Genomic DNA, 23,593 nt, shown 5'->3' with positions numbered 1-23,593 from the left:
ACCAGAGCTACTGTCACTGAACCAGGCAGATACATTCAGTCCATGGAGAGATAGACTGAATGCATTCACACATTCACACGCACACACAAACGCTTACACAAACACACACACTAAGCAGAGCACCATGGGTGAGTTTAATCAACCCTTGTCTGGTGGAGTTGTGCCTCTCACCAAACAGACACTGAATCTACACCCGCTTGTTGAACACAACACGCTCCGGCGGCTCTGAGCAGGTTTAATTATAGACACAATAGAAATAAACCTGTTTTGGTATTGCCTCTTTAGACCCCCTGCAATGAAATAGGCTGTAGTTAATCTTTACTAAGAGGAGAGGAAGCTTAGTTATGCCGTGTTATTCGGGGATAGGCAAGCAACGGAGTGCGTGAAGTAATACTTCCATCTTGTGGTTCTCTCATGTAGTGGGGAGTCTAGAATGTTAGTATTACCGTAGTAACTACAGGTGTACTGGAACGAGTGGAACACCTTTCTTTTGAATGTGTTTTATATGTATAAATTGTTGACAGAAATACACTGTATATTGACCATAAGTACAGTAATCTGTTAATGATCCTGGGATTGAAAATCAAAATGTTGAACATCAAATTCATGCTTTGTGGCAGCAACAAAACATATTTTGGTTGTTTAAAACTGTGTGTCTTTGTCGTGATGTTGGCAACCATTGACTCCATTCTGTAGGATATAGGTTTATTATAAACCTATAATATTAAAAAACATCCACTCATTTTCTGGCAAGTTAGCAATCAAATCTTTATTAGGTCTGCAAAGACTTACCAAAAATTGGTTAATATAACAAAATTCATTCTGTTTTATTTTAGCTTACAAAACCATATCATATCACACTTTAATACTGTTTAATTGCAAAGTCTCTTTTTTAACATTCACACATTAAGCCATTTATTGCTACACAACAGGGAGGGTCTTGGACCAATTCAAATACTTTGACCATGACTTGAAACACATTTTACCCCACACTATATCCTCGGACTTGCTCTGAACACTCAAACACAATTCTTTGGCACGAAAAGATAAGGAGTATTTTTTTGTGCATGTTGGGTGAAAGGGGGGTCTACAGTCAAAGTCCACTTGGGAGTGCTGAGCAGCTGGAGCAGAGCGAGGGGGGGGGGCAGTTATATAGGTGTGTGTGTGTATTTGTGTGTGTGTGGGAGTTCGAGTGGTGGAGGCAAGCAGAGGGATCTGTTCAGGGCACAGCCACCTTGAAGGGGCTTCCGGGGACGTTGTCGTCACCCCACTTGATGATGACAGTGTAGCTGCCCTTGTCCTTGACGCTGTAGGTGACGTTGTACAACTTGTTGCCCATGTGTTTGACATAGACCTCCTCACAGGGGGCCCTTGGACCATGGACTCCCACCATCAGCATGTTGGTACCTGGAACAGGGTTAAGGGAGAGCCGGAGTTGGTCTATGGATATGCTTTACATATGTGCTGACTGTGTTTCCAGGCGTCCTTCTCACCTGCTTTGCTGCAATCGACATTGAAGTTGTTCTTCTGCCCTAGCAGAGCCTTTGTAAGCCCCGCCCCTCGGCACACGACCTTGCTGGCATCGGAGGTCAGCTTGGATGTGGCGCTGTACGCCCCGGCCACTTTGGAGGTCTTGGTGACGGTCTCCACAAGCACAGATGACGTCTCGTGAAGGCTGTGTCCGCCTGATAGACGAGTACCTGAGAGAGATAGAGTGAGAGGGAGAGAGTGAGAGAGTGAGAGAGAGACAGAGAGAGAGAAACAGACAGACAGACAAAAACAGAGAAGACAGACATGTTATTAAAAGCGATGCAGTCACTACTCACTTTAGGCATTATATAAGCTGAGCTTCCTTGCTGCTGGCACATATACTAGACCAGAACACCATGGACGCCATCTAGGGCTCTTTGGAGACACTTCTTTTAAGCACTACTAAGAGCCAAGCTCGTAGGCTCTGTTCCTCATCTATCTCAATCACACAATTCAAAATGCATGTCAGGAAAACATGGCCTGTTCTACAGTGTAACTTCTTATGGTAAGAAGATGGGGATTGCCTTCAGCAGAGAACAGCAGTCAATGCCTATGACGGCTTATGCAACATTTTCCTGTTACAGACAATATTACATAAGCTCTAGCGATGTTGCTGTTTTAGTCACTCATCTCAGAATTGATCTCTCAGCAGAGCTTGTTTTGTAACACATCCTTTTTATGTTGATCAACCCAACGTACCTGTTACTTTAGCCTTGAATGGGCTGCCCACTATGTGCTGTGGCCCTCCGTATTTGATGGTGATTAGATAGTTGCCGGGCGCCATGGGCGTGTAAGTGATCTTATAGCCCTCAGGACACTCCTGGCAGTCCATCTTCACCTTGGAGGGCCCGTCGATGTTGACGGACAGAGCGCCCGAGCCCGCATTACAAGTGTTGACCACAAACTCAGAGGGCGCACCTGGAGTGAAAAAGCGAGATGGAAAGACAAACCGGACGGTAAAGGGACCACTGTACAGTCACCTGGATCATGTGTGCATGTGATGCAGCAAGCATTATAGTCGGGTACACACCGTGAGGGAATGTCACTCAAGAAAGGTCCCAGCAGAATGCCCGAATGTGTTTTCTTTTAAACAGAGAGAGTGAGACAAGAATAACGTCACCATGTACCTGTGGATCCTCCCTCCAAGCCGGGACCGAAAGCCGTCACCATGCCGGGGTCCCCAGCCTGTCCTGGGGCCCCCACACGCACGTTGAATGGGCTGCCAGGGATGTGGCAACCGTTGAACTTGACATCGATGGAGTGGACGCCATTCTCCCGTGGAATGAAGCGGATCGCATTCTTGTCTGGGGATAAATAGGTTGGTATGGACACCAGTTATGATATTTAGTTCTGTTTCAAAAGATGGGATGAAGATGTGTGTGTGTGTGTGAGAGAGGGGGCATACCGCTATCTAGCTCAGTCACGTAGCACTCCTCAGCGGAGCCAGAGGGGGTGAGGACCTTGGCGTCAACCACACCCCTCGCCCCGTTACGCTGCACGGCAAAGGAGGCCTCCTGGTTCACCTTCAGATCCTTCTCCTGTGAGAGGAAGATACGGAAGGGTCAAGACCCAGGAAAGTGCGTGTCTGTGTTTGACCGTAGCTCCATCTACCACCAAGACATAAAGGGTCAACACAAGGTGGGCGACTCTGGAGTATGAAAATAGACAAGAGGAGGGAGGGAGACATATTTTAAACATAGTTCTTGGACAGAGAGAAAAGGTCAAAGTGACCTGGTCATGGTGTGTATTATCTATTCCGGACACTGTCCTGCAGACTGTCCTGCCAGGGAATACCTCAGCTATTCAATGAGCGTCACACAGACATTAGCGATTAGCATACAACAGCTAGCTAGCTACAGTAATTGATAGCTTAGCCTTAGATGAGGCCCTATAGCAGAGAAGGAACAGTTAATCCTCATCACTCTCCATAACACAACATATCTACACAACCCTGGTTACGGCGCGACAACACAGCAGAATCAAGTTACACCCAGTCAAATCATAAGACAGTGCGCTCACCACCAAGAATACTGTTAGATTGTACACCCGCATCTCAGGTCATTCTAAGTTTGGCAATAACGTCTGCATGTACGTTTGCTTGTGTGCTTTCCTACCTGCAAGCTTGTCACTGTGAGTCTGCTTGCATCGTCTGACAACGTGGCGATGGGTACGATGAAGGGGCTGTCTGGGATGTGCTCATTGTTGAACTTGATCGACACCTCATAGTCACCTGGATAAACACACACCGTGTCACTCTGGAGGTTCAAAACAGCCTTCTTGGATATTAAACAAAATTTGACAACAAATATAGTCAAGCTACACACTGTCACTCGAAATACAACTCGTATGCCGATACGAGAATTCCTGTTGTTTTGTGATTTTGTGTAGTTTGAGTTCTACAAGTGTCTCACCTGGTTCCTGCACTATGTAAGACACTCCGCAGGATCCATCCTTCCTGTCCTCGAAGGAGATCTCAGCCTTGCTGGGCCCCTCCACAGCGATGGACAGCCCCCCGGCCCCAGCCTCTCTGGTCCAGATGCTGAACTCGGCTACGGAAAAAAAGACACATGGATTAGAGACTAAAATAAAAGAAGGTATCGTCCAAACGCTTTCTATCACTCAGCATGTGTTAACATGTATGAGCCGTTGACGGCAAGTTGAAAGAGACGCCTGTGTGAAAGGTGTCAACATACTAGGTGCTCCCGCCACGCCTCTCTCCAGGCCGGTGCCTCCGGCGCGGACCCTGTGAGACCCTCCCTCGCCGAGGGGCCCCACAGTAAACTGGAAAGGGCTCCCTGGGACGTGCTGGCCGCTGTACTTGACGTTGACGGTGTGGGGGCCCATCTCCTGAGGGATGAAACGCACGCTGTAGGTGCTGTCCCCCCCGTCCATGATGTCAGCATCCACCGTCTTGCCACCGGGGCTGGTCACCTGGGCTGTCATAGCCTGAGTGCCGCTCTCAACTGTGAGGGGGGCGATGGAGGGGGAGCAGAGGAGGAATGGGTTGTGAGGAGGTGAAGTTTGTGTGTAGGATACACTTAAACTCTTAAGCAAGTGTCTCAAAGTGTAACATTTGGAAAGTCTTGTTTTGGGCAAGGTGAAAGTACGTTTTGTGTTTATCGTGAAGTGAATGTAAACGGCAAAGTGTGTGTGGGGGGATGGGGGCAGGCGGGGCAGGCGGGGTAGGCGGGGCAGGGGGCGCAGGGGGTCGTCCTTACCCTCTTTCTTTTGAGGTATTCCACCAAAGCTGCTGATACTCTCTCTGTTGAGGAATTCTCCAAACACGTCCCTGAAGGGGCTCCCTCCCACCTGGGTGCTCTCCTCCACACGCACCTCCCTCTTGGTCTCTCCGCCGCGCATCTTGCTGATCTCCGTGCGCTCCGTGCGCGTGTACGTGTGGCTGCTGCGCGTGAAGGTGCGAGTCAGACGTTCCTGGGCCGACACCATCTGGAACCAGTTTCCTGTGTGGGGCACCAAAGTAGCTTTAGAAGATGTGGTTCAGTCGCCATTGGGTGTGAGAATCGATGGACTTTTATTATCTCTGGAGGCAAAAGTAGTGGTGGTTGGACCACCTTGACCTTTGTTTGTGACCGCGCTTGACCGCACTGCGGTGCTGACCTGGGATTTTGAGGTTGAGGCCACAGGCGCTGCCCACAGAGGCGATAGAAGAGGCCTGTCGTTTCCTGGTGATGCTCTCCTTCATTCTTCCTTCTCCTGTCACTTTCACTGCGAAAGGACTTCCTGTGGGTGGGATGGGTGCAGTAACCAATCAGGGAAGCCCATAATTTAAACCACAAAAAAACCCCGACATTTTTTCATTCCTTCTGTTGAAAGTTGTTCAGTATGTTATGTAATATGAACAGTTGTATTGAGATTCTGACCAGGGATATGCCTGTCGGCAAACTTGATGTTGATGGTATAGTTTCCAGGTTCAGTAGGACAGTAGGTCACCCTGCATGTCCCATCCTCCATATCCTCGCAGTTGATGTCAACTTTACTCAGACCCTCAACCGACAATCCTAAGCCTCCATAGCCTGGGGGAGAGAAAGACAGAGGAAAAAATAAGAGAGATAACGTTAGATGCAGACAATGAGGTTTAAAGGACCAGGTAATTGGTTGATGGAAACTGACAATGTCTCCGCATTCAACTCTGGCTCTGGAACGGCTGCTAACGTTTTACTGGTATTTTTGCTCTTCTTCCCTTTATTTGTGACTCTTTTAAACAACTGAATCAGTTAATATGCCTTCTATGAAGCTGTTGCTTGCCATGTCCTAAGAGTTTCCTTGTTCAGAATGAACCTGTGTTATACAGATTCTAAACAATGTCGAGGCCTTGGAAGAAGCTCCAGGTGTTTACCGGCATTTCTTGTGTCCACAAAGAATTCAGCCAGTTCGAAGGTGTGGGCTTCTACCAGCCCTTTTCCAAAGGCCTTGACCCTGCTGGCCTCCCCGATCTCTGATTGGCCAACAATGATCTTGAAGGGGCTGTTGGTCACATGCTTGCCATTCTTCCTCACGCTCACCTCATGCTCACCGACCTCCTTAGGAGTAAAGGAGATACCTGTGGAGGGGAACAGAAGGAGCGAAACAAAAGCAGGAAATTACTTTCAAGAAAAAGTGTTGGGAAGTGAATCTTCTATATGATTCATCAAGTTTGTGCCATAAAATAATACCACAAAAGAAAAAATGGTGGTGTTATTTAAAGGGTCTAATATTAGTATGGCAAAAAACTTTCAGCTGTGGGCTATGCTTGTCCCTCAGCAGGGCTGGTGTCTTACCAATGTGTCTGTTGGGCAATCTCTTGAGCAGGCAGGGCTCCTCGTTACCCGAGGGAGCTCTGATGCTGGCTGTCAGAGAGCTCAGGTCAGACTCTGTAATCTTCAGCGACACGTCCGCTGCCGAGCCGACGTTGAGCTGAGACGTCCTCGTGATGGAGTCATCGCCTGAGGGCGAGAGAGACGGATGTGAGAGAGCACAGGGGAGAGAGAGAGAGACAGACAGAGAGAGAGAGAGAGAGAGAGAGAGAGAGAGAGAGAGAGAGAGAGAGAGAGAGAGAGAGAGAGAGAGAGAGAGAGAGAGAGAGAGAGAGAGAGAGAGAGAGAGAGAGAGAAAGAGAGAGAGAGAGAGAAGACAGCAGAGAAGGAAATCAATCATCCCCTATATATTGGCTTGACATTAAATAATTCTAAATTAACAGTCCAATATCCGAGAGAAGGAACATTGCAATACTGCAAAAAAAAAGTATGGGATCTGTAGTGTTCAAATCACCAGTGATCTTGGCGGTGAAGGGGCTGCCTGGGATGTGTTTGTTATCGAACTTGACGATGACGTTGTAGTCTCCAGGAGCAGTGGGCAGATAGGACACAGTGCACGTGCCGTCTTTGTTGTCCTTACAGGTGATCTCAGCCTTGGAGGGACCCTCGACTGCCAGGGACAGACCACCTAGAGGGCCAGGGTTGTTTGTTTGTTTGAATATTAAAAGAGTAGAGTGAGGCTCTGAGGTTCTTTTATAATAATAGTTCCTTGGTTACCTTCTCCGGCGTTCCTGGTGATGACAGTAAAGGTGGCCTGCTTGTTGACCGTGCCATGGCACAACCCTGGGCCGTAGGCGGTCACAAGACCAGTGTTCATGGTATCTACGTAGAACTGGAGAGGGCTTCCTGTATGGGGATAAGTTAAATAAAAAGACTATTGAGTTTTCCATTTTGTCAAATATCATGGCTTTGACTCACACTGAACACCAGGAGCCTTCACATTGCTTAGTAAGTGGGGCAGTGGAAAGATTTACAGAAATAAGTTTTCCATACCTGGGATGTGGTTGCCTTCATATTTAATGTCCATCTCATGCAGGCCCTTCTCTGTGGGCATGAACTTGACAGCGATGGTTCCATCCTTGTTGTCGGTGATGTGGGGGCGGGCTACCTTCCCTGAGGGCATCCGCACTTCACCTGCAATCCATAACCGCAGCGTGTGACTGGGACTGTCAATCAACGTGTTTGTGTGGTCGTGTGTGAGCATGTGTGTGTCAGCATGTGTGTGTGCTTGTGTGTCTGTACTTTTGTTGGCATGTGTGCGTGTATGCACTTACGTTTCCCTGTGCTTTTGTGCTTGTGTTTGATTATGTGTTTGTGTGCTGATGCATGCCTATGTGTGTGTGTGTGTGTCCTACCTGTGATCTCTCCCTGCTGCACAGTGAAGGGAATAACCAGGTTAAGAGGTCGGAACATGGGATCCATGCTGTCTCTGGGGGCAACAGGCTCTTTGGTGGCCTACAGGAAGGGAGAGGAAAATACTATCAGTATATTGACATATATAGTATGCAAGTGGCTTCACTGTGCATTAGTACATCAAACAGCAGTGACCCCAGTTCTCACCACAACATGGAAGGGGCTCTTGGGAATGTGCTGTCCCCCGAACCGAATGGTGATGACGTATTTCCCCGGTTCAGGAGCCGTGTAGTAGATGTCAAAGGTTCCATCAGGATTCTCCACCACATCCATGTCCATCTCCGACCCCTCTGGGGTCATGACCTTACAGGTCACCTTGCCCTTTCCGGCAGCCTTTGCATCCACAGTGATGACAGTGTCCTCTGAAGTCTGAATGTTTGGTCCAAGCCCTGCTGCTTGGACAATGAAGGGTAGCGAGAGAAGCTTAGAGAAGTCTTATCATGGTAGTATTTTAATTCTAGTTTTAAACTAGACAATTAAAAGCAAATCCACAGTTACTCACCCACTCCATGTCCTCCAATGGAAACTGCAAAGAAAAACCACAAACATCAGTACCCTCTTGAAAAAAATCCCTTTTAAATGACATTGCTGTAAGCAGTGTCCAAAGATAATGGCGGGAAGGCAGGTGGTGGGGTTGATTCATATTAAGGGAGCCCCCTAAGGAAAGAAAAATTTGAACTCGGGGGGGGGGGGGGGGGGTCACATGCTTATATAAATGATCCGGCAGGGTGAGAAGCAGATTGTATACCTGTGAGCAGACACTTGCTGGCATCGCCGGTGGGCAGGGACTGGATGCTGTAGGGAGAGTAAGGGATCTCATCTCCTCCGTACTTGATAGTGATGGTGTAGGGGCCCGTGGAGTCCGGCACGTAAGACACAGTGTAGGTGCCATCTCTGTTGTCCTGGATGGTGGCCTTCTTGGGCTTGCCCTCTGGGTCCTACAGAGAGAAAGATCCACATGTGGACACGAGTAAGCTATATGGGTCAATAGCTCGGATGGCTAAAGTACTATCGTGACACTGAGTTTGATTGAAAGCCCAACACACCAGGATCTGCACAGTGAGCAGTCCCTCCCCAGCGTCGCGGGCATCAATGGTGAACTCAACAGGCAGACTGGCAAGTACTCCTGAGGTGTCCAGACCAGGGCCGCTGGCTCGCACCTTACTGGCATCATGCCCTGGCAGAGACCTAACCTTGAAAGGACTGCGGACAAAAAAAAAAAAAACATGACGTATTGAACATTAGAACAGACAAACAGAAAAGTGGTGGTGGTTGTTGTGGGTTGGAGAGGGTTTGGTATCTGACCTGTGGGGGACCTCTTGCTGTGCGTATTTGACAGACACGGTGTAGGGGCCGTCCTGGGCCGGGGTGTAGTGGACTGTGTGTGTTCCGTCCCCGTTGTTCTTGACACCAACTGGCTCAGCGGAACCTGTGGAACACCAAGAACATTCTGATAAGTCTCTGTGTATTTGTGGGATGTACGTATGCAGTACTGAAGGGAATAGGGAGTTTCCCCAGCTAGCTTTTTACGGGGACACAGTATCCCAACTCCTCATCCACCTCAAATGTATTTACAGCTAAGTTCACTAATTACAGTACTTAAGTACATTCTGTATTAGTGTGTGTGTGTGTGAGAGTGAAGACCTCAGACTCACCCGAGGGCCCGTAGAGCTGCACCTCCAGCGAGGCCTTCCCTGCTAGGGCGCTGTCTACTGTGAAGGTCTGAGGGACATGGGCTCTCACCCCGGTCCCCAACCCGGGTCCTGAACACTTCACCTTGCTGGGGTCCACCACGTCATTCACAGGCACACGGAAGGGGCTGCCCGGGATAGGGTGGCCTCCGAAGTTAATGTTGACGTCATAGTCGCCGGGGGTGAAGGGGACGTATTCCACACTGCAGCTGCCGTCTTTGTTGTCCTTACAGGACATCTTGGCCTCGGAGGCCCCCTCGATAGTCAGACCCAGACCTCCAGTACCAGCACCCCTGCACACACACAGTCACACACTTCAATCCCCCCATTCCTTTTAATGACCTACATACTTCACGCTAAACAGGAAGGTCTTGTACCTCTTTACTGAGAGGATTACCAGAAAAATATATTTAGCCTTGGCTTTGCTGCAATTTCAAGGTTTATTACGTTTCCTTGCCCTTGATTTAATATGAATTTTATGGGTCAGATAAACCAGGCCTCTGCAATTTAATTTGGTCTGTGGTTATGGACAGTGTGTTCTAACCTGGTCTCCACAGTGAAGCAGTTGGATTTGTTGACGAGTCCGCCCTCCAGGCCGGGTCCGTAGGCCCGTACACGAGTGGGGTCACACCCTTCTACCACTGACACCCTGAAGGGACTCTTGGGGACAGCCACATCGTCATACAGGACCTCGATCAGATGCATACCTGGACCGCACAGAACCAGCATACACCTCACAAAACTCTTCGAGCAATATACTTTTGCAACATACGGTTTTGTGTTACTTTATCAAGGCACGAGCCATGCTCCCTTTCAGTTTGTTTATCTAGACTCAAGGTTTTGACGGGCCCTGTGGCATTTGTCGCGTGCATACAGACAGGCGCGCACATCTGTCTGTCATTTGTTATTCTGTTACAACCCTCTCCTGACTGAGACATGTGGCTCCTTCCTCATGCAGCTCCAGAAGTGTAATATTAGAACATGCGTGATGTTGGAGAGAGCATGGCTCTGATCTCACAGCTTTGAGCTGGGGGGGGGTCTATTAATACTAATGGTTACCCCCCCCCCCCTCGTACTCCTTTATGGGAGCACACATACCTGCCTGTTTAAGAGATGCTGTTCCAGAGCACTATCTATTTATAAAAGGCCCTCTCTGCCTCCCTGCTCTAAGCCCTTGGATTGCTGCAACACAGCATCATTCTGTATTTATATGCCTCCCTCTGTCTCGAACGTTCTCGTTATCGCTCTCTCTACGGCTCTCTCACACTCGGTCTAGCTTCCCCAAATGAATTGGCTCTCGGGCCACCTGTTGGTTATGTCTCTCTGTCTGTCAGTCTTAAACCGTCTTTCTAAAGATCTGTGACTATTTTCATTATTTTGCCATGCACTGTATAATTTCACAAATATATATGTAATCAAGAGATTCCTCTCACAACTATAAGACTTCTACAAATGACTACCTTCTGCTGCTGCAAACTTGCTGAGCTAAGAAAATTCTGCCTGATTAAGTTTCTGTGCCCTTTATTTGATCCTACCATCCTCAAAGGCGGTGTATTCCACCCGGTAGGTCCCGTCTCCCTTGTCTGTGATATGGGCGTCCGTGTTGGTGCCCGAGGGGTTGATGATGCGGGCCTTGACTTGGTGGCCCCCGGTCTTGCTCAGGGTGCGAGTGTCCACGATGAAGTGGGTGGTGACTTCTCTGAGGACTCCTGGACACACAGAATACAACATCAAGAAAATACATAATCAGACACTCTAGTTATGTTCTAAGAATTGGCAACAATTTGGTTTGAGCAACAGTCTCTGAATTAGCTGCTATTTTTTATATGGTTATATGGTTTCTATGGTTATTTACTTTGACATATATACATACTGTATATATGTGGTTCTTACCTTTGGGCTCCACTCCTGGACCATAGACCTGCACTCCACTGGTGTCTACTGCTGGTTCCACGTGGATGACAGAAGGGAACTTGGGGATCATGTGGCCGCCGTACTTGATGGTGATGGTGTGTGTGCCGTGGAAGGCAGGGCTGTAGGTGACGGAAAAGTGTCCCTCTGAGGTCTTCTGGATGCGGACCTCCACCTGAGCCCCAGACTCAGACACCACCTCAATAGTGAGCTCAGCCTCTCCGGCACTGGTGCAGTCCACCGTGAAGGTAGCGGGTTCCCCAGCCTTCGCCTTTTCCAGCCCTGGCCCGCTGGCCGTCACCTTGCTGGGGTCGAAAGCTGGACGCACTGCCGCCTTGAAGGGAGACCCTGGAATGTGCTGCTCTCCGTACAGGATGTTGATGGCATACTCGCCCGCCTCGGTGGGCAGGTAGACCACAGAGCATGTGCCGTCTCCATTGTCCTGGCACTCGATTTTGGCCTCGCACGGACCCTCCACAGTCAGGCCAAGCCCGCCTGCGCCGGCTCCTTTGGTGTCGATGGCGAAGGGTGCCGGTTTACCCACAATGCCACCCTGCAGGCCTGGACCATAGGCACGAACCTGAGAGAAGCAAATAAGTCAATAAGTGTGCTTTTTTACTGTCCTTTGAAGAATTGGAATGTGATTTTGTTTCACTGAAGATCTTTTGCATCTGGAAGGAGCAAATAATATGACCCAGTTTTCCTTTCCTGTCATGACCTTCAGAATACTGATGGAGCGTGGATGATGAATGGATGATTACCTTTGATGGGTCAGCTGGCATGACGCCTTCCAACCCGAAGGGGCTTCCCAAGACAGGGTTGCTGTCATAGCTGACATCCACCTTGTAGGGCCCCTCCTCCGGGGGGATGTATTTAACGCCGTGAATGCCATTGGCCTTGTCCGATTCCAGCTTGCAGGGGATTGGTCGGCCGGAGGGGGAGGTCATCATCACGCCCACGTTGCCCAGTCCACCAGCCCCCTGGGTGTTGACAGTGAACTCCTGATCTTTTCCAACTTCCACCTCTGTTAAACGCATAGTATTTCTGTCAACTTTCACCAACTTTCCTTCACATCAGATATTTAATACTACATGATAAATAATAAACAGTTCAATGTGATTGTTTTTAGCAGTTTCTAGACTCCTTTGTTTTCTAGTTTCAAGTTTATTCTCCTTGAGAGCTTACTGGTGTCTAGTCCTTCCACTTTGACCTTCCCCAGGTCCAAAGGAGGGGCCACAGTGATGTTGAAAGGGCTCTTGGGAATGGGATCTCCTCCGTGAGTGACTGAGATGCTCATGTTACCCTGAGAGAAGGAAGGAAGACGAGACCTTTTTGTAAAAAAAAAAAAGGGAGATACGGTATTGTAATGGATACCAAGCTTCCAGAAAGGTCTGGCAGAGGTAGCAAGAGCCTCACCTGCTGCAGAGCGGTGTACTTGACAGTGTAGGAGTAATCGTGGTTGTCTATGATCTCAAAGTCTCGGACTGCCTCTCCCTGGGCCGCGGCAGTGAAGTGCACCTCCGGCTTGGCCTGGCCCGCTCCCTTGGCGTAGATGGTGAAGTGGGTGGGGGTGCCCACCTCCACACCTGTGAAACACAACCAGAGCGAACTGTTGTTGCTTCCTCTCTTACATTTCTTTTCTATTTTATGCAATAAAAAAATATATATATTTAAAGGTTGAAAAAATGTGTGTGGAGCATTGTTGTTTGAGCCCTCACCTGTCTTGTTGAGTCCAGGGCCCTCAGCCCTCACCTTGCCTGCATCATGAGAAGGATCCACCTTCACCTTGAATGGACTGATGGGAATTTCCTACAAAATCACACACAATTGGTCGTTTAGGACTAACGAACATCTCTTTCCATCTCTAAGGAATGTGGGCAATGGAGTCCGACAGTACCTGTTCAGCAAACAGCACCATGATGGTGTAGCGGCCAGCTCCGGGGGGAGTGTACTTGACCGTGAATGTGTCATTGTCATTCTTGATGATGTCAAAGTCAATGTCCGCCTCAGAAGGACAGACTACGCCAGGGGCACATTTAATGCCAATACTGATGTCACCTAGAAACAGATGTCACAGGGTACATTGGTAAATGTACTTTTCTAGGATATTGGATTCCTGATTGTGTATATAACTCAGCCAGCTAAAGCTTGCATACACCCTTCACCATTCTACTCTTTCTGTCCTACTTTCCCCCCACAGACACTCTCTCACACTTACCTTGCCCGGCCTCGCTGCAGTCCACAGTGAAGTAGGTGGGCTCGTTGGCCTTCAATCCAGTCTTCTCCACTCCAGGCCCATAGACCTTAACCTTGTCTGGGTAGCAGCCCTCACCCACAAGCACCTACAGGGACACATTCAGAGCTTGAGACAACTCTACAACTAAATCCTAGTTGTAATGCCGTGTGTGTGAGTTTGCGAGAGAACGACTATGAGTCTTACTCTGAAGGGGCTTTTGGGCACGTTAACCTCTCCCCAGGTGATAATGATGGTGTGTTTCATAGGCTTGGTGGGAATGTACACACACAGGAAAATGCCATTGCCCTTGTCTGTGATCTTAATGTCAATGAAACAGCCCTCTGCATCCTGGATGAACACAAAATCATGTCAACACTAACCACCTCTATCAATTAAATGACAAGCATTATGTAAGACATATTTTCTCTCTCAGTACCTGGGCATAGATCTTGAGTTGCCCTTTCCCAGCTTGACTAGCATCGATGGTGAACTCAGTTGGTTTGTTCACAATGACTCCAGTAGGCTCCAGCCCTGGACCAAAGGCCTTCACCTGCCACAGGAATAAAAAAAAGTACATTTGAATGTTTTGGTATGTTTAATATGTGTGAAATAACCCTCTGTAAAGGAAACATATAGCGCGTACCTTCTCAGGGAAGACGTCATTGGCTGCGGGGAGGATGTGGGCCATGAAGGGGCTGTCCTTAATATCCTCGTCGTCACAGACGACGTGAACCGCGTAGTCGCCAGCCTCCGTGGGCCAATAGCGCACATCGCAGGAGCCGTCGCCCTTGTCGTCACACTCAATCTTAGCCTGGGATGGGCCTTCGATGGAAAAGCCTGGAAAGAGGCGGACAACGGGAATCATTTTTCACCTCTGCTCGACCACGCACAGCGGACATGCTAACAGTATCGGTTATGCTAATGTTATGTAACCGGCAATGTCCTGATTCTTCTCACGTACCCAGAGTTCCCACTTCGGTGCCGATGGCCTCCACCACAAAGTCAGCTGACTTCCCCACCAGGCCTGTGACCAGGCCTGGACCCCACGCTCGCACCTTCTGCGGCCCGGCTTCCTTGCTCACCTCCACTTCAAAGGGGCTGCAACACAAACGCACACACAGGTCATTCATTCTCAGCTACTGGTTATATAGTGTACTGTACGTTCCATTGTAGAGGCGGCTGAGGAGGAGTGGGGTCTCACCTGCGTGGGATAGGCTGTCCTCCCCAGGTGATGCTGACGGTGTATTTGCCAGGCTGTATGGGGAAGTAGTCGCACTCAAACACCCCGTCTCCAGCATCACGTACTTTCACTGGCTCCTCTGCCCCACCTAGGAGCACACAGGAGCGCCAGGGGTCAATATGCTATGTCTTTTAGATGATTCAATGGAAAAGAGAAATAGAGAGAGAGGGGGGGGGTAACTTACTTGGGCCCTTTACTGAGACCTTGAGCTCTCCACTGCCGGCTCCCTTGGTGAGAACCTTGAAGTCAGCCACCTCCTTCACCCTTACGCCCTTAGGCTGCAGGCCTCGCCCTGTGGCCCTGCAGGCGTTGGCATTGATGGCTGGAGAGGGAGAGGGGGTCGAACCAAGGATTAACTTTGGCTGAAACATTGGGTGACAAGCTAGCAGTGTTAGTAGCGGAGACATGATGCTCTATTTGCCATTCTATGGACTTGTGAAGAAAATTTAACACCAAACAACAACCAAAATGGAACCTGAATTACACAGACAAAAGAAAAATATGAAGCTAAATGCAATATACACTCTGAAAGAAGCATGTATAAGGCAAAATAAGAAAAAGATGCATTTAGGCGCTATCTGACAACATTTCAGACAGAAACGTTGACTGCAGGCACAAATTGGACTGTTGAACATAGACTGAACTGTCTGCAAAATCATTTTCCATGCCCATTTTCTCACAAAAATGTGCAGCAAATGCAAAATTTCACAGAGAAACCAATCACATTTTAAAAATAAACACATTCCCAATTTAATCTTTAAAAACACAACCCCCATGGCTGGAAACAAATTGAAACCAAATGGGGCTTATCTATATCCATTCTGGCATTCATATTGATATTATTTTGGGCATATCTTGACCCCATAAAGCTGCAAGCCGTAGGGCGGCCAAGCACAGCACATATTGGAGCACCCAGAGAACGCAGCTGCCCCAATCACAGGAAGCAAGAACATCTGCTGGGCGGGACATAAAAGGGGGTGTGGCCTGGCGAGCATGTCAGCGCAACAGGGCTCAGGCTCCACCCAGCGGTCCATACTAACTTGGCCGGCCAGCTTTGGGGGGAACCGCCCCCTTCCTGCCCTTCTCTCCTGTGGGTGGGCGCACCAAGTTTGAGCCTATCTGAACTGGGAGTGCGGTGGTGGTGGGAGGAGCAGTGGGCGGAGCTAGGAATGACAGACAGGAAGGGTTTTAAGTATATGACTGGAACCTGTTGATGGGCCCCGGGGGAAAGTGAAGAAGGATGACTGTGGACTGAGAGGAATAGATCACAAAGTAATTGTCACCATGTCAACAGCAGTGATTTGTAACAGCTAGCTCACCCTCGTCTATGTGGACTTTGAACGGGCTCTTGGGGATCTCCTGGCCTGCAAATAGGACATGGATGGTGTGGGGCCCCTCTAGCATGGGCCGATAGGTGCAACGGAAAATGCTGTCCCCCTTGTCCTCCAGAATGAGTTCCACTGTGTCTTTCTTGCCCTCAGGGTCCACGATGATCACACTGACATCACCATTGCCAGCACCTGGTCAGAAACAGGAAATAGAATGGAATGTTGTTGCTTCACGATTCTGTTACACAAGGAACCATGCAGTGTTTTTGGTTTATTTAGGTAAATCCTTGGTATTTCTATATCAGTCTTTTATCTGATAGCGGATACAATTAAGGACAGTTGCTGTGCACATTGTGATGTGACTTTCTCCCATGGTTACCTGCAGTATAGATGTCAAAGTAGGTGGGCTTGTTGGCCACGTTGCCGGTGGCCTCGAGACCCGGGCCCCTGGCCTGCACCTTATTGGAGTCACCCATGGCCTTGGCCACATTCACCTTGTAGGGACTCTTGTCTATATCTTGTCCGGCAAAGAGCACCTTCACCTGGGAGGGTAGATTAAAAAGTCTTGGTGATCATTTCAGTCTAAAGCCACTTCTGTCATTGTTTTTTAATCATTGTAGAGACACATAAACATAAGTTGTGTTGTTGTATTTACCATGTGGACGCCCTCCACTTTGGGAACATAGGTGACAGTGTAGGTTCTGTTTTTGTCTTTGTTGAACACAACTTTAGCCTGGGAGGACACAGAAAACACGATGAATAACAGCATGTCTTAGTTCTTAGACGATCTGTGGCAGTTGCTAGGCGCCAGCAGGTGTTGTGACAGTGCTGTATGTGTTCTCCAACCTCCTCCTTGTGTCCCTCAGGATCCTCCACGTACACCAGGACTTCAGCCTGGCCTGCCTCCAGCGTCTCCACCGTGAACACAGCAGGCTTCAACACCATGTTCCCATGAGGCTCAATACCTGAGAAAACATTTCAGTCTCGGCACGTCGACAGTGTGTTTTAAAGTTGTAAACGTGCACTATAAATATGATAAATACTTTTTGAAAAAACAATAAAAAGACAATTGTGCATGTCAAATACGGTCCTTCATTCAAAAGTCTACAGTGTCTCTGGTCATCTGTGGCTTCCTAGCACCCACCTGGTCCATAGGCCTTGGCCTTGTCAGGGAACAGCTGCTTGGCCTTGATGGGAGCACCAGGCTTGAGCTTAGCCTTGGGGAACTGGGACAAGTAGGTCATCACTGAGTGCTCATCCACGTCTGGGTCCACTATCTCCTCAGGGGCAATCACCTAGGGAACCAGAAGATCCATTAACCATCATTTTTGTATAATATTTAGGAGGAAAGAATGAGTGAGTGACAAAAACAAATATGAAATTCGTCTGTTTAAGAACATAAACAAGCTTTTTCCTCTATCCTTCCAGAGCTTCAACTCTGTCTTTCAACACATCCATGTTTGTTTGTCTATACCACAGTGGTGTAAAGCTCTTGTCCTCCCAGGCTAAATTTAACCTCAGGACAGCAGGGTTAAGGACTGTGCCCTCAATAAGCCAGCCAGAGGATTTAGCCATGAGCCAAACCTCTCCCACACCTCCTTAACAGCCCACACAGACCTCACTCCTCAGAACCATGGGAAGTCATGACACACACACACCCACACCCCATGTCTTTATGGAGGCTATATCTATACACACTGTCTACATGAAGCAAGTAAAAAGCCATTGAAATAGCAAAGAGTTTGGAGATTGAAGAATAAGTTTTAGATGCTATTGAGGTAATACACACTGCCATTTGCAGCATCAGTTATGTAAACACAGGCAACTTAACAACTCTGTGTCTCACTTCAGCTGTGAAAACGTGCTTAGATGTCACACCTATATCTTCTTTAATGTTGCAGCAATGTAAAACAGTAAAAGCCTGCTCAATACAGTGTCTGCTTGTCTGCCTGCCGGCCTGCCTGCCTGCCTGCCTGCCTGCCTGCCTGCCTGTCTGGCTGCCTGCCTGCCTGCCTGTCTGTCTGTCTATGTCTATCTATCCGTCCATCTGTCCATTTGTCTTACCTGAGGTACGCCCAGCCAGTCATCAGCTTGCTGCATGGCCTCTCTGGCATTCTCCACAGGCTGGTTAGGGTCCCACTCAGCCCAGTCTGGACAAAGACCTGTAGGAAGGGAATGAGAAGTGAGACACGACAACAATTTGAGAATGTAATTGGAGTAATGACAGAAATGACATCCATTCTCACCGATAACATGACTCCAAAAACACAGTGTTCTACCACTTGACTTGGCAGTCTATTCAGCCTTTCACAGGTGTCTAATAGAACACCTTTGCCTACAACCTTGATTAAAAAAAAACAATATTCGCCCACAGAGCTCTGCTCTAGCGTCTCGAGCTAGTCCTCGAGGCACAAGCTCTTTCTTCAGCAACTCTTAGAGCAGCACACGCTCTGTCACTTTCACCCATGGACACTGTTGCAAGAGCGGAAGCTAAGCTGCGCGGGCTTAAGCTGTAATTGGATTAGCGTCAGAGACGTAGTGAGTTCACTGTCTCCAAGAGCCTGGACTTCCCAGGAGACTGTAACCTCGTTAATGCTGATGTGGAATTTTAAGGGTAAGAGCTGTATTCATCCAACGCATACCATTATCTGTTGGATAGTGTGGTGATTCATAATGGATTCATGATCTAATTGTATTCCCAATTTCAACGTGATTTAAAAGTCAGTTGTTGGGTGGGGTAACGTTGGGACGTTTGCAAGAAACTTTTCTCACCTAACAGCGATGGTTTCAAAGGTAAAGCTTCGAAAAAGCCTGCTTAAACCAACTCTGACCCGATGAAAAACAGCAGTTAGATGTTTACAAGCAGAGAATTTTAGGAGTCCAATTTATCACTTTCCTTTCCTTAATGGCATGAGCTCTTAGCGAGAGACGGGGGAGAGGTACAGGGCCTTGTATGGACAGATCTGTAGCAGTGTGTTTGAAAGCTGCTTCACATCACACACGGTTCTCGCATAAACACAGTCAGCCACGTTGTCCGGCACTGTAACCTTTTGTCTCAGAAAGACACATCTCAGAGGAGACTGCCTCGAATCTAGATCATATCACCACTCTGGTCAAACTGGGAGTGTTATAAGCCAACGAATCCCTATGAAGCTGCAATCCAATGCGTGTGTCCCCTCTGCCTGCTTTTTGAGGGCCTGCCAAACATCCCCCCTAGACAGATGAAGAGGAATTGTGCCCAAATTTGGGGTGTTGTGTGGCAAGGCTATAAACACTAGAGCTAGCTTGGGCCTCTGGGCCAGAGAGAGAGAGATAAAGCTTCAGTCAGCATCAGACAGCTGGCAGGGACCTCCTATGCAGGCCTCAGGCCCACTGACCCTCTGGGGAGAGTGAGATTACACGTCCACCTGTGTCTTATTGTGTGCCCATGTGCTTGCATGTATGTATGTCCCTGTGTGTGCATTAATGAGTGTAGATATCAACTCCTACTTAAACGTGTGGACAGATGGAGGAATGAGTGGAGGGATTCTTAGAACAAGTCTGTGAGGGAGACAATGAGCAGATCATTACCTTAGATGACTCGTGCCTGACCCTGACTCACAAGTTATATTAGAAAGGGTACGACCTCACCATGGCACAAGGGGACATCCCATTACTTCAGTCGAATGATCAAAAAGCTGACCACTAATCAGTGCTTTTCCCCTCAGAGGAAACTAAAAGACAATTATCCACTCAGCAGATCCAAACACAGCTCTTACCAGGGGCGCAGTTATCCACCAGGGCTCCCAGGGCCTTGCCATCCCTCCAGTCACGGTGGAAGTTGTGGATGGGCAGCTGGGGCACCTTGTTCTGGATCCAGCCCAGCAGACGCTGCTTGGGGGTCAGCTTCTTGGCCTCCTCGTCGTCCTCGTCCTCCCACATGGGCATGGAGATGGAGTAGTGGAGGATCAGGGTCCAGATGAGGCCCAGGATCAGCTTCAGGTTCCCGTCCACGATGGCTTTGCTGTCTGTGGAGACGTGAAGGAAGAGTCCGAGAGATGGAGGAGGGTCATTTACAGTTCATGGAAGTCTATCAACTCAAGGTGCAGGGCAGGTGTGGGACTTTTTCACGAATGAGCACCATTTGTGAGCACCCCACCAACACCCCCCCCCCCCACATCCAAAGGTGTCAGGGTGGACATCCTTGACATTCCACAGTCCTAATAGGAAGCGGGACAGCAACAGCTGAGGACATGTGGAAGGGTGATCCCTCCTGGAGTAAACAGCACTTGGGTTTGAAATGGTGACTATTAGAACTGTTACTAAGATCAATCAAACAAGCTAGGGCAGTTAAGTAGCCCTGGTTGAGTTATGGGAAGGACTGCGGTAGGTCTATCATTAAAGTATGCATTGCTTATTTTTTTACACCCCCCCCCCCTCCCATACTAAGTTGTGTGATCCTACTATACATACTATTCAATTTACACATCAGGATAAAATTACTATACTGTAGCCATATGAGTTGTTTAATCTATTTTCTCTCTCATGTATGGTGACCTTCAGCATTGGACAGTGTTTGATGAGGGCAGTTTGACTGGCGTGGGCAGCTGGTATGATATGGCATGGAGTGGTCCTGAACCTGCCATGGCAGCCCTTGAGCACAGACAGTCATGTGGACTCCCCAAAGAGAACAAGCATGTATCTGGTTACACCCCGACATGTGGAGACCCCCAAAGCTTCATAGAATGAAGTCGTGCTGCCAACAGTCGACTAAGGGAAACGGTTTGTGCTAACCAAGGCAGTGGTGCAGCTATGTTTGAAGCAAGGTGTTGGAAGATGAAAGTCAGAGCTCCTGTTATCATGTCCTCTTTCTGTCAAACCTGTCTGGTGCTGTGTGCGTCCACAATGTCGCAAATAGAGAAAGAAGCACACACACACCACACACACACTTGTTCTTGTAAGGAGGGGTCTGTGAATTTTGACCTACGACCTCTGTGCAGCCACACTCAACGAGTTGCCGGGACATTCCTGGTGGATGGTCGCCCTCAGAGAGAATCCCCCCCTGTCGTCATCAGACACATGCGCCTCTCTCCCCTGGGGGGGGGGGGGGGGGGGGTCTGTCTTTCACAGCCCCACGCTCAAAGCGTCAGTCCCACCAAGAATTTCACCCGACTGTGTGGGAGAGCCATCAGTCACTAGGCCAGAAGGCTACACTGTCAGAGTTTTAATAAGCTCTCTCCAGTCTTAAATACATATCTGGAAGAAAATCCTTGCTACTCAACTCAATTACAGATAAAACAAAAAACGTTCAAATGTCAACCTAGGTATGTACCCTCCCTTTTATAAGTGACCCTTGGATAGATCAATAGACCTTCATCTGTGATGCAGAACCATTTCTAACCAGTACAAGGTAACTGGGGGGCAGAGATACTGGCTGTCAACAAACAGTAGAAGCCTGGCCTTGCCACTTCTGACCCTCTCAGCAAGTGTGATTATGAGGTGTGGAGAGGTGTGTGTGCGTCTGTGTGTGTGTGTGTTCACCATCACACATAATTCTGTGTGTGACATTCTCATTAGCACAACCCTACAGAATTTCCAAGCCCTGGCTTGTCACTGTTGTCATTTGAGTAAAATATGGCAGATTGATTGGAGCCCAACGTGGCCTTGGTCCTGACATGGGCTGGTGATCTCAGTGCTATCTCTGCTGTATGAGTTTCCAGAGTGATGGTTCCGGCCCATTGTGGCTTCCTCAGCCATTGTGAAAGATGAGTGGCTGAGTGAGTGCTGACAGCCAAGTAGACATAACTACTCTAATATTACAGTGGTGGGGATATCTAGTCTCAACATCCAGCAAACCCGCTGCAACATGTGGTTTTTGATGCTCAGTGTCAGGTATCCCCATCCAGCCAGCACAAAGCTTTTATGAAACAGCTGTCAAACAATCATTAAAGTATTCATGTAGTCACTCTTGATGAATACTTCATTTTATGTTACTTCAATTATAAAATAGAACATAAAATATATGATGGTCCATGTAAAGTAGTAACTTATTTTATCTGGTTCTTTTTTATATATATTCATTCCAGTTATCTCCATCTTCCACCTCATCCTACAGTAAGATGGCCAAGGCCATGATCTCTCATGCTTGGCCTTCTCTGCTCTCTTTTCATTAACCCCAAGAGGAACAACAACTGCAACATTTCATCAGAGTTTACTTACCAATTGAGACTAGTTTGATATGTTCTCTGTCCAAAAATTCCAGCGCCACAGACACATTTTCCAATTTCATCTGTCTGAAGTTGGGTCTGATATGGTGCTTTCTGTACATCTTCTTTTGGCTCAAAACCTCAAGGAGCCCAATGAGCTTGAGCCCGTCACCTAGATCCTTTTGGAGGTCGTTGACACCCTTGTTGATGCACTTTAAGTGTTCGTTGCACCACCTGGTGAAGGTGTTCTGTTGGATCTTCTTCCATGGCGCGTCCTCGGCGAGGTCCTTCTCCGTGGCTGGCATCTCGTCCTCTTCTTCTTCCCCGATGTCAGTGCCCTGGTGGTACTGTGGTGGATGCTGGTCGTCGTAGTATGTGTTATTGCTCGTCATGGTTGCGTTTTCCCTGTCTCTTTTTATACCGCAGTAAGACCTATGTGTGAAATTATGTGTCGGCAGCGCAGTAAAGTTTAACAGATCAATGTCAAGCGCGTGCTCGCTGCGAAAAGTTCAGGTTAAAAGAAGTTTAAAAAAAAAAAGTCAAGAGACTTTTCGGATGCACTTGTGAAGAAACCGCTTCTGTCAAGACAATGATGAATGAAATTGTCCGGTTTACTGTTCGCAAGGCAGCTAGGTTCTTGTTTTAATTGACAATGACTTGACAAATGTAGTCGCTGCTTCTTAATAGAAGGCTCAGAAAAGGAAGTCCTTTTTGCCAAATGGAGCGTGTCAGGTAAGCAGAGTAGTTTTACGCACTCTTCGGTTGAGCTGAATACGAGAGCTTGTTCAACTTGAATGGTGTGAGGGGCAAGAGTGGGGTTTATAAAAGACCATTGGCCGCGTCACACCCGTCATATTACCAGGTCATAAGTACAATCATAGACGATTTTCTAATCCATGGGGATAACTGAGAGGGTCTGGATTGGTCTAGCAAGATGATGGGACAACGATTGGACAGACCCCAAGTGGCGCAACAGTTGTGACAGAGCGCTGTATTTTTAGTCGCTCCAATTTGGGTGGTAGGAGGGGTCTCTGCTCGTTCGTTTAAGTGTGTCATGTTTATAGCTCGTAAGTGGTTGAAGAATTGAGCTAAGAAAAGAAAATGACCCAGGTATTATAACAAACATTCTACATTAGCTTATGTGGGTTCGAACTTTAAATTTAAGGCCATGGGTCTATGATTTTGACTCACAATTAAATGCTATTTAGAATGTAATTTAGGTTTAGGCCTACCGGTTGGTAGATG

General features: G+C 48.2%; 1 protein-coding gene across 3 annotated transcripts; it reads right to left on the bottom strand.

The window, feature by feature from the left end:
- Positions 1 to 1,138: 1,138 nt before the first annotated feature.
- LOC134021428 (filamin-C-like) lies at positions 1,139 to 23,146 on the bottom strand. Of its 3 annotated transcripts, XM_062462233.1 has the most exons (47): positions 22,362 to 23,146; positions 19,922 to 20,170; positions 18,228 to 18,325; positions 17,308 to 17,458; positions 17,010 to 17,128; positions 16,819 to 16,896; positions 16,543 to 16,705; positions 16,155 to 16,355; positions 15,876 to 15,998; positions 15,020 to 15,157; positions 14,797 to 14,923; positions 14,557 to 14,693; positions 14,239 to 14,432; positions 14,032 to 14,145; positions 13,800 to 13,943; positions 13,578 to 13,701; positions 13,257 to 13,417; positions 13,078 to 13,168; positions 12,776 to 12,945; positions 12,545 to 12,662; positions 12,121 to 12,383; positions 11,342 to 11,939; positions 10,984 to 11,157; positions 9,993 to 10,155; positions 9,413 to 9,741; positions 9,063 to 9,186; positions 8,804 to 8,960; positions 8,506 to 8,695; positions 8,260 to 8,283; positions 7,905 to 8,149; positions 7,700 to 7,799; positions 7,338 to 7,478; positions 7,062 to 7,190; positions 6,799 to 6,972; positions 6,309 to 6,473; positions 5,888 to 6,091; positions 5,412 to 5,564; positions 5,149 to 5,271; positions 4,749 to 4,991; positions 4,224 to 4,493; positions 3,942 to 4,079; positions 3,645 to 3,760; positions 2,936 to 3,068; positions 2,658 to 2,834; positions 2,230 to 2,448; positions 1,494 to 1,700; positions 1,139 to 1,407 (listed from the first exon to the last, which is right to left on the bottom strand). In XM_062462233.1, the coding sequence occupies exons 1-47, from the start codon at positions 22,738 to 22,740 to the stop codon at positions 1,220 to 1,222; spliced, it is 8,226 nt and encodes a 2,741-aa protein (XP_062318217.1). In that variant the 5' UTR covers positions 22,741 to 23,146; the 3' UTR covers positions 1,139 to 1,219. The 3 variants fall into 3 exon arrangements, with proteins under 3 accessions (XP_062318217.1, XP_062318218.1, XP_062318220.1); XM_062462234.1 differs by lacking the exon at positions 15,876 to 15,998 and having other exon boundaries at positions 22,362 to 23,145; XM_062462236.1 differs by lacking the exons at positions 19,922 to 20,170; positions 22,362 to 23,146 and adding an exon at positions 18,410 to 18,522.
- Positions 23,147 to 23,593: the final 447 nt, after the last annotated feature.

Source organism: Osmerus eperlanus, chromosome 5 (genome assembly GCF_963692335.1).
Source record: "Osmerus eperlanus chromosome 5, fOsmEpe2.1, whole genome shotgun sequence".
NCBI lineage: Eukaryota > Metazoa > Chordata > Actinopteri > Osmeriformes > Osmeridae > Osmerus > Osmerus eperlanus.
The sequence above is the reverse complement of the archived record's forward strand: the minus strand, read 5'-3'. Positions and strand labels throughout refer to the sequence as shown.

Coding starts and splice junctions, on each gene's coding strand:
- LOC134021428 (XM_062462233.1), bottom strand. CDS start 22,740: ATGACGAGCAATAACACATACTACGACGACCAGCATCCACCACAGTAC. Junction 15,999..16,154: donor CAAAGTCCACATAGACGAGG/GTGAGCTAGCTG, acceptor TGTCATTCCTAG/CTCCGCCCACTGCTCCTCCC. Junction 9,742..9,992: donor TGCTTCACTGTGGAGACCAG/GTTAGAACACAC, acceptor GTGTGTGTGCAG/GGGTGCTGGTACTGGAGGTC.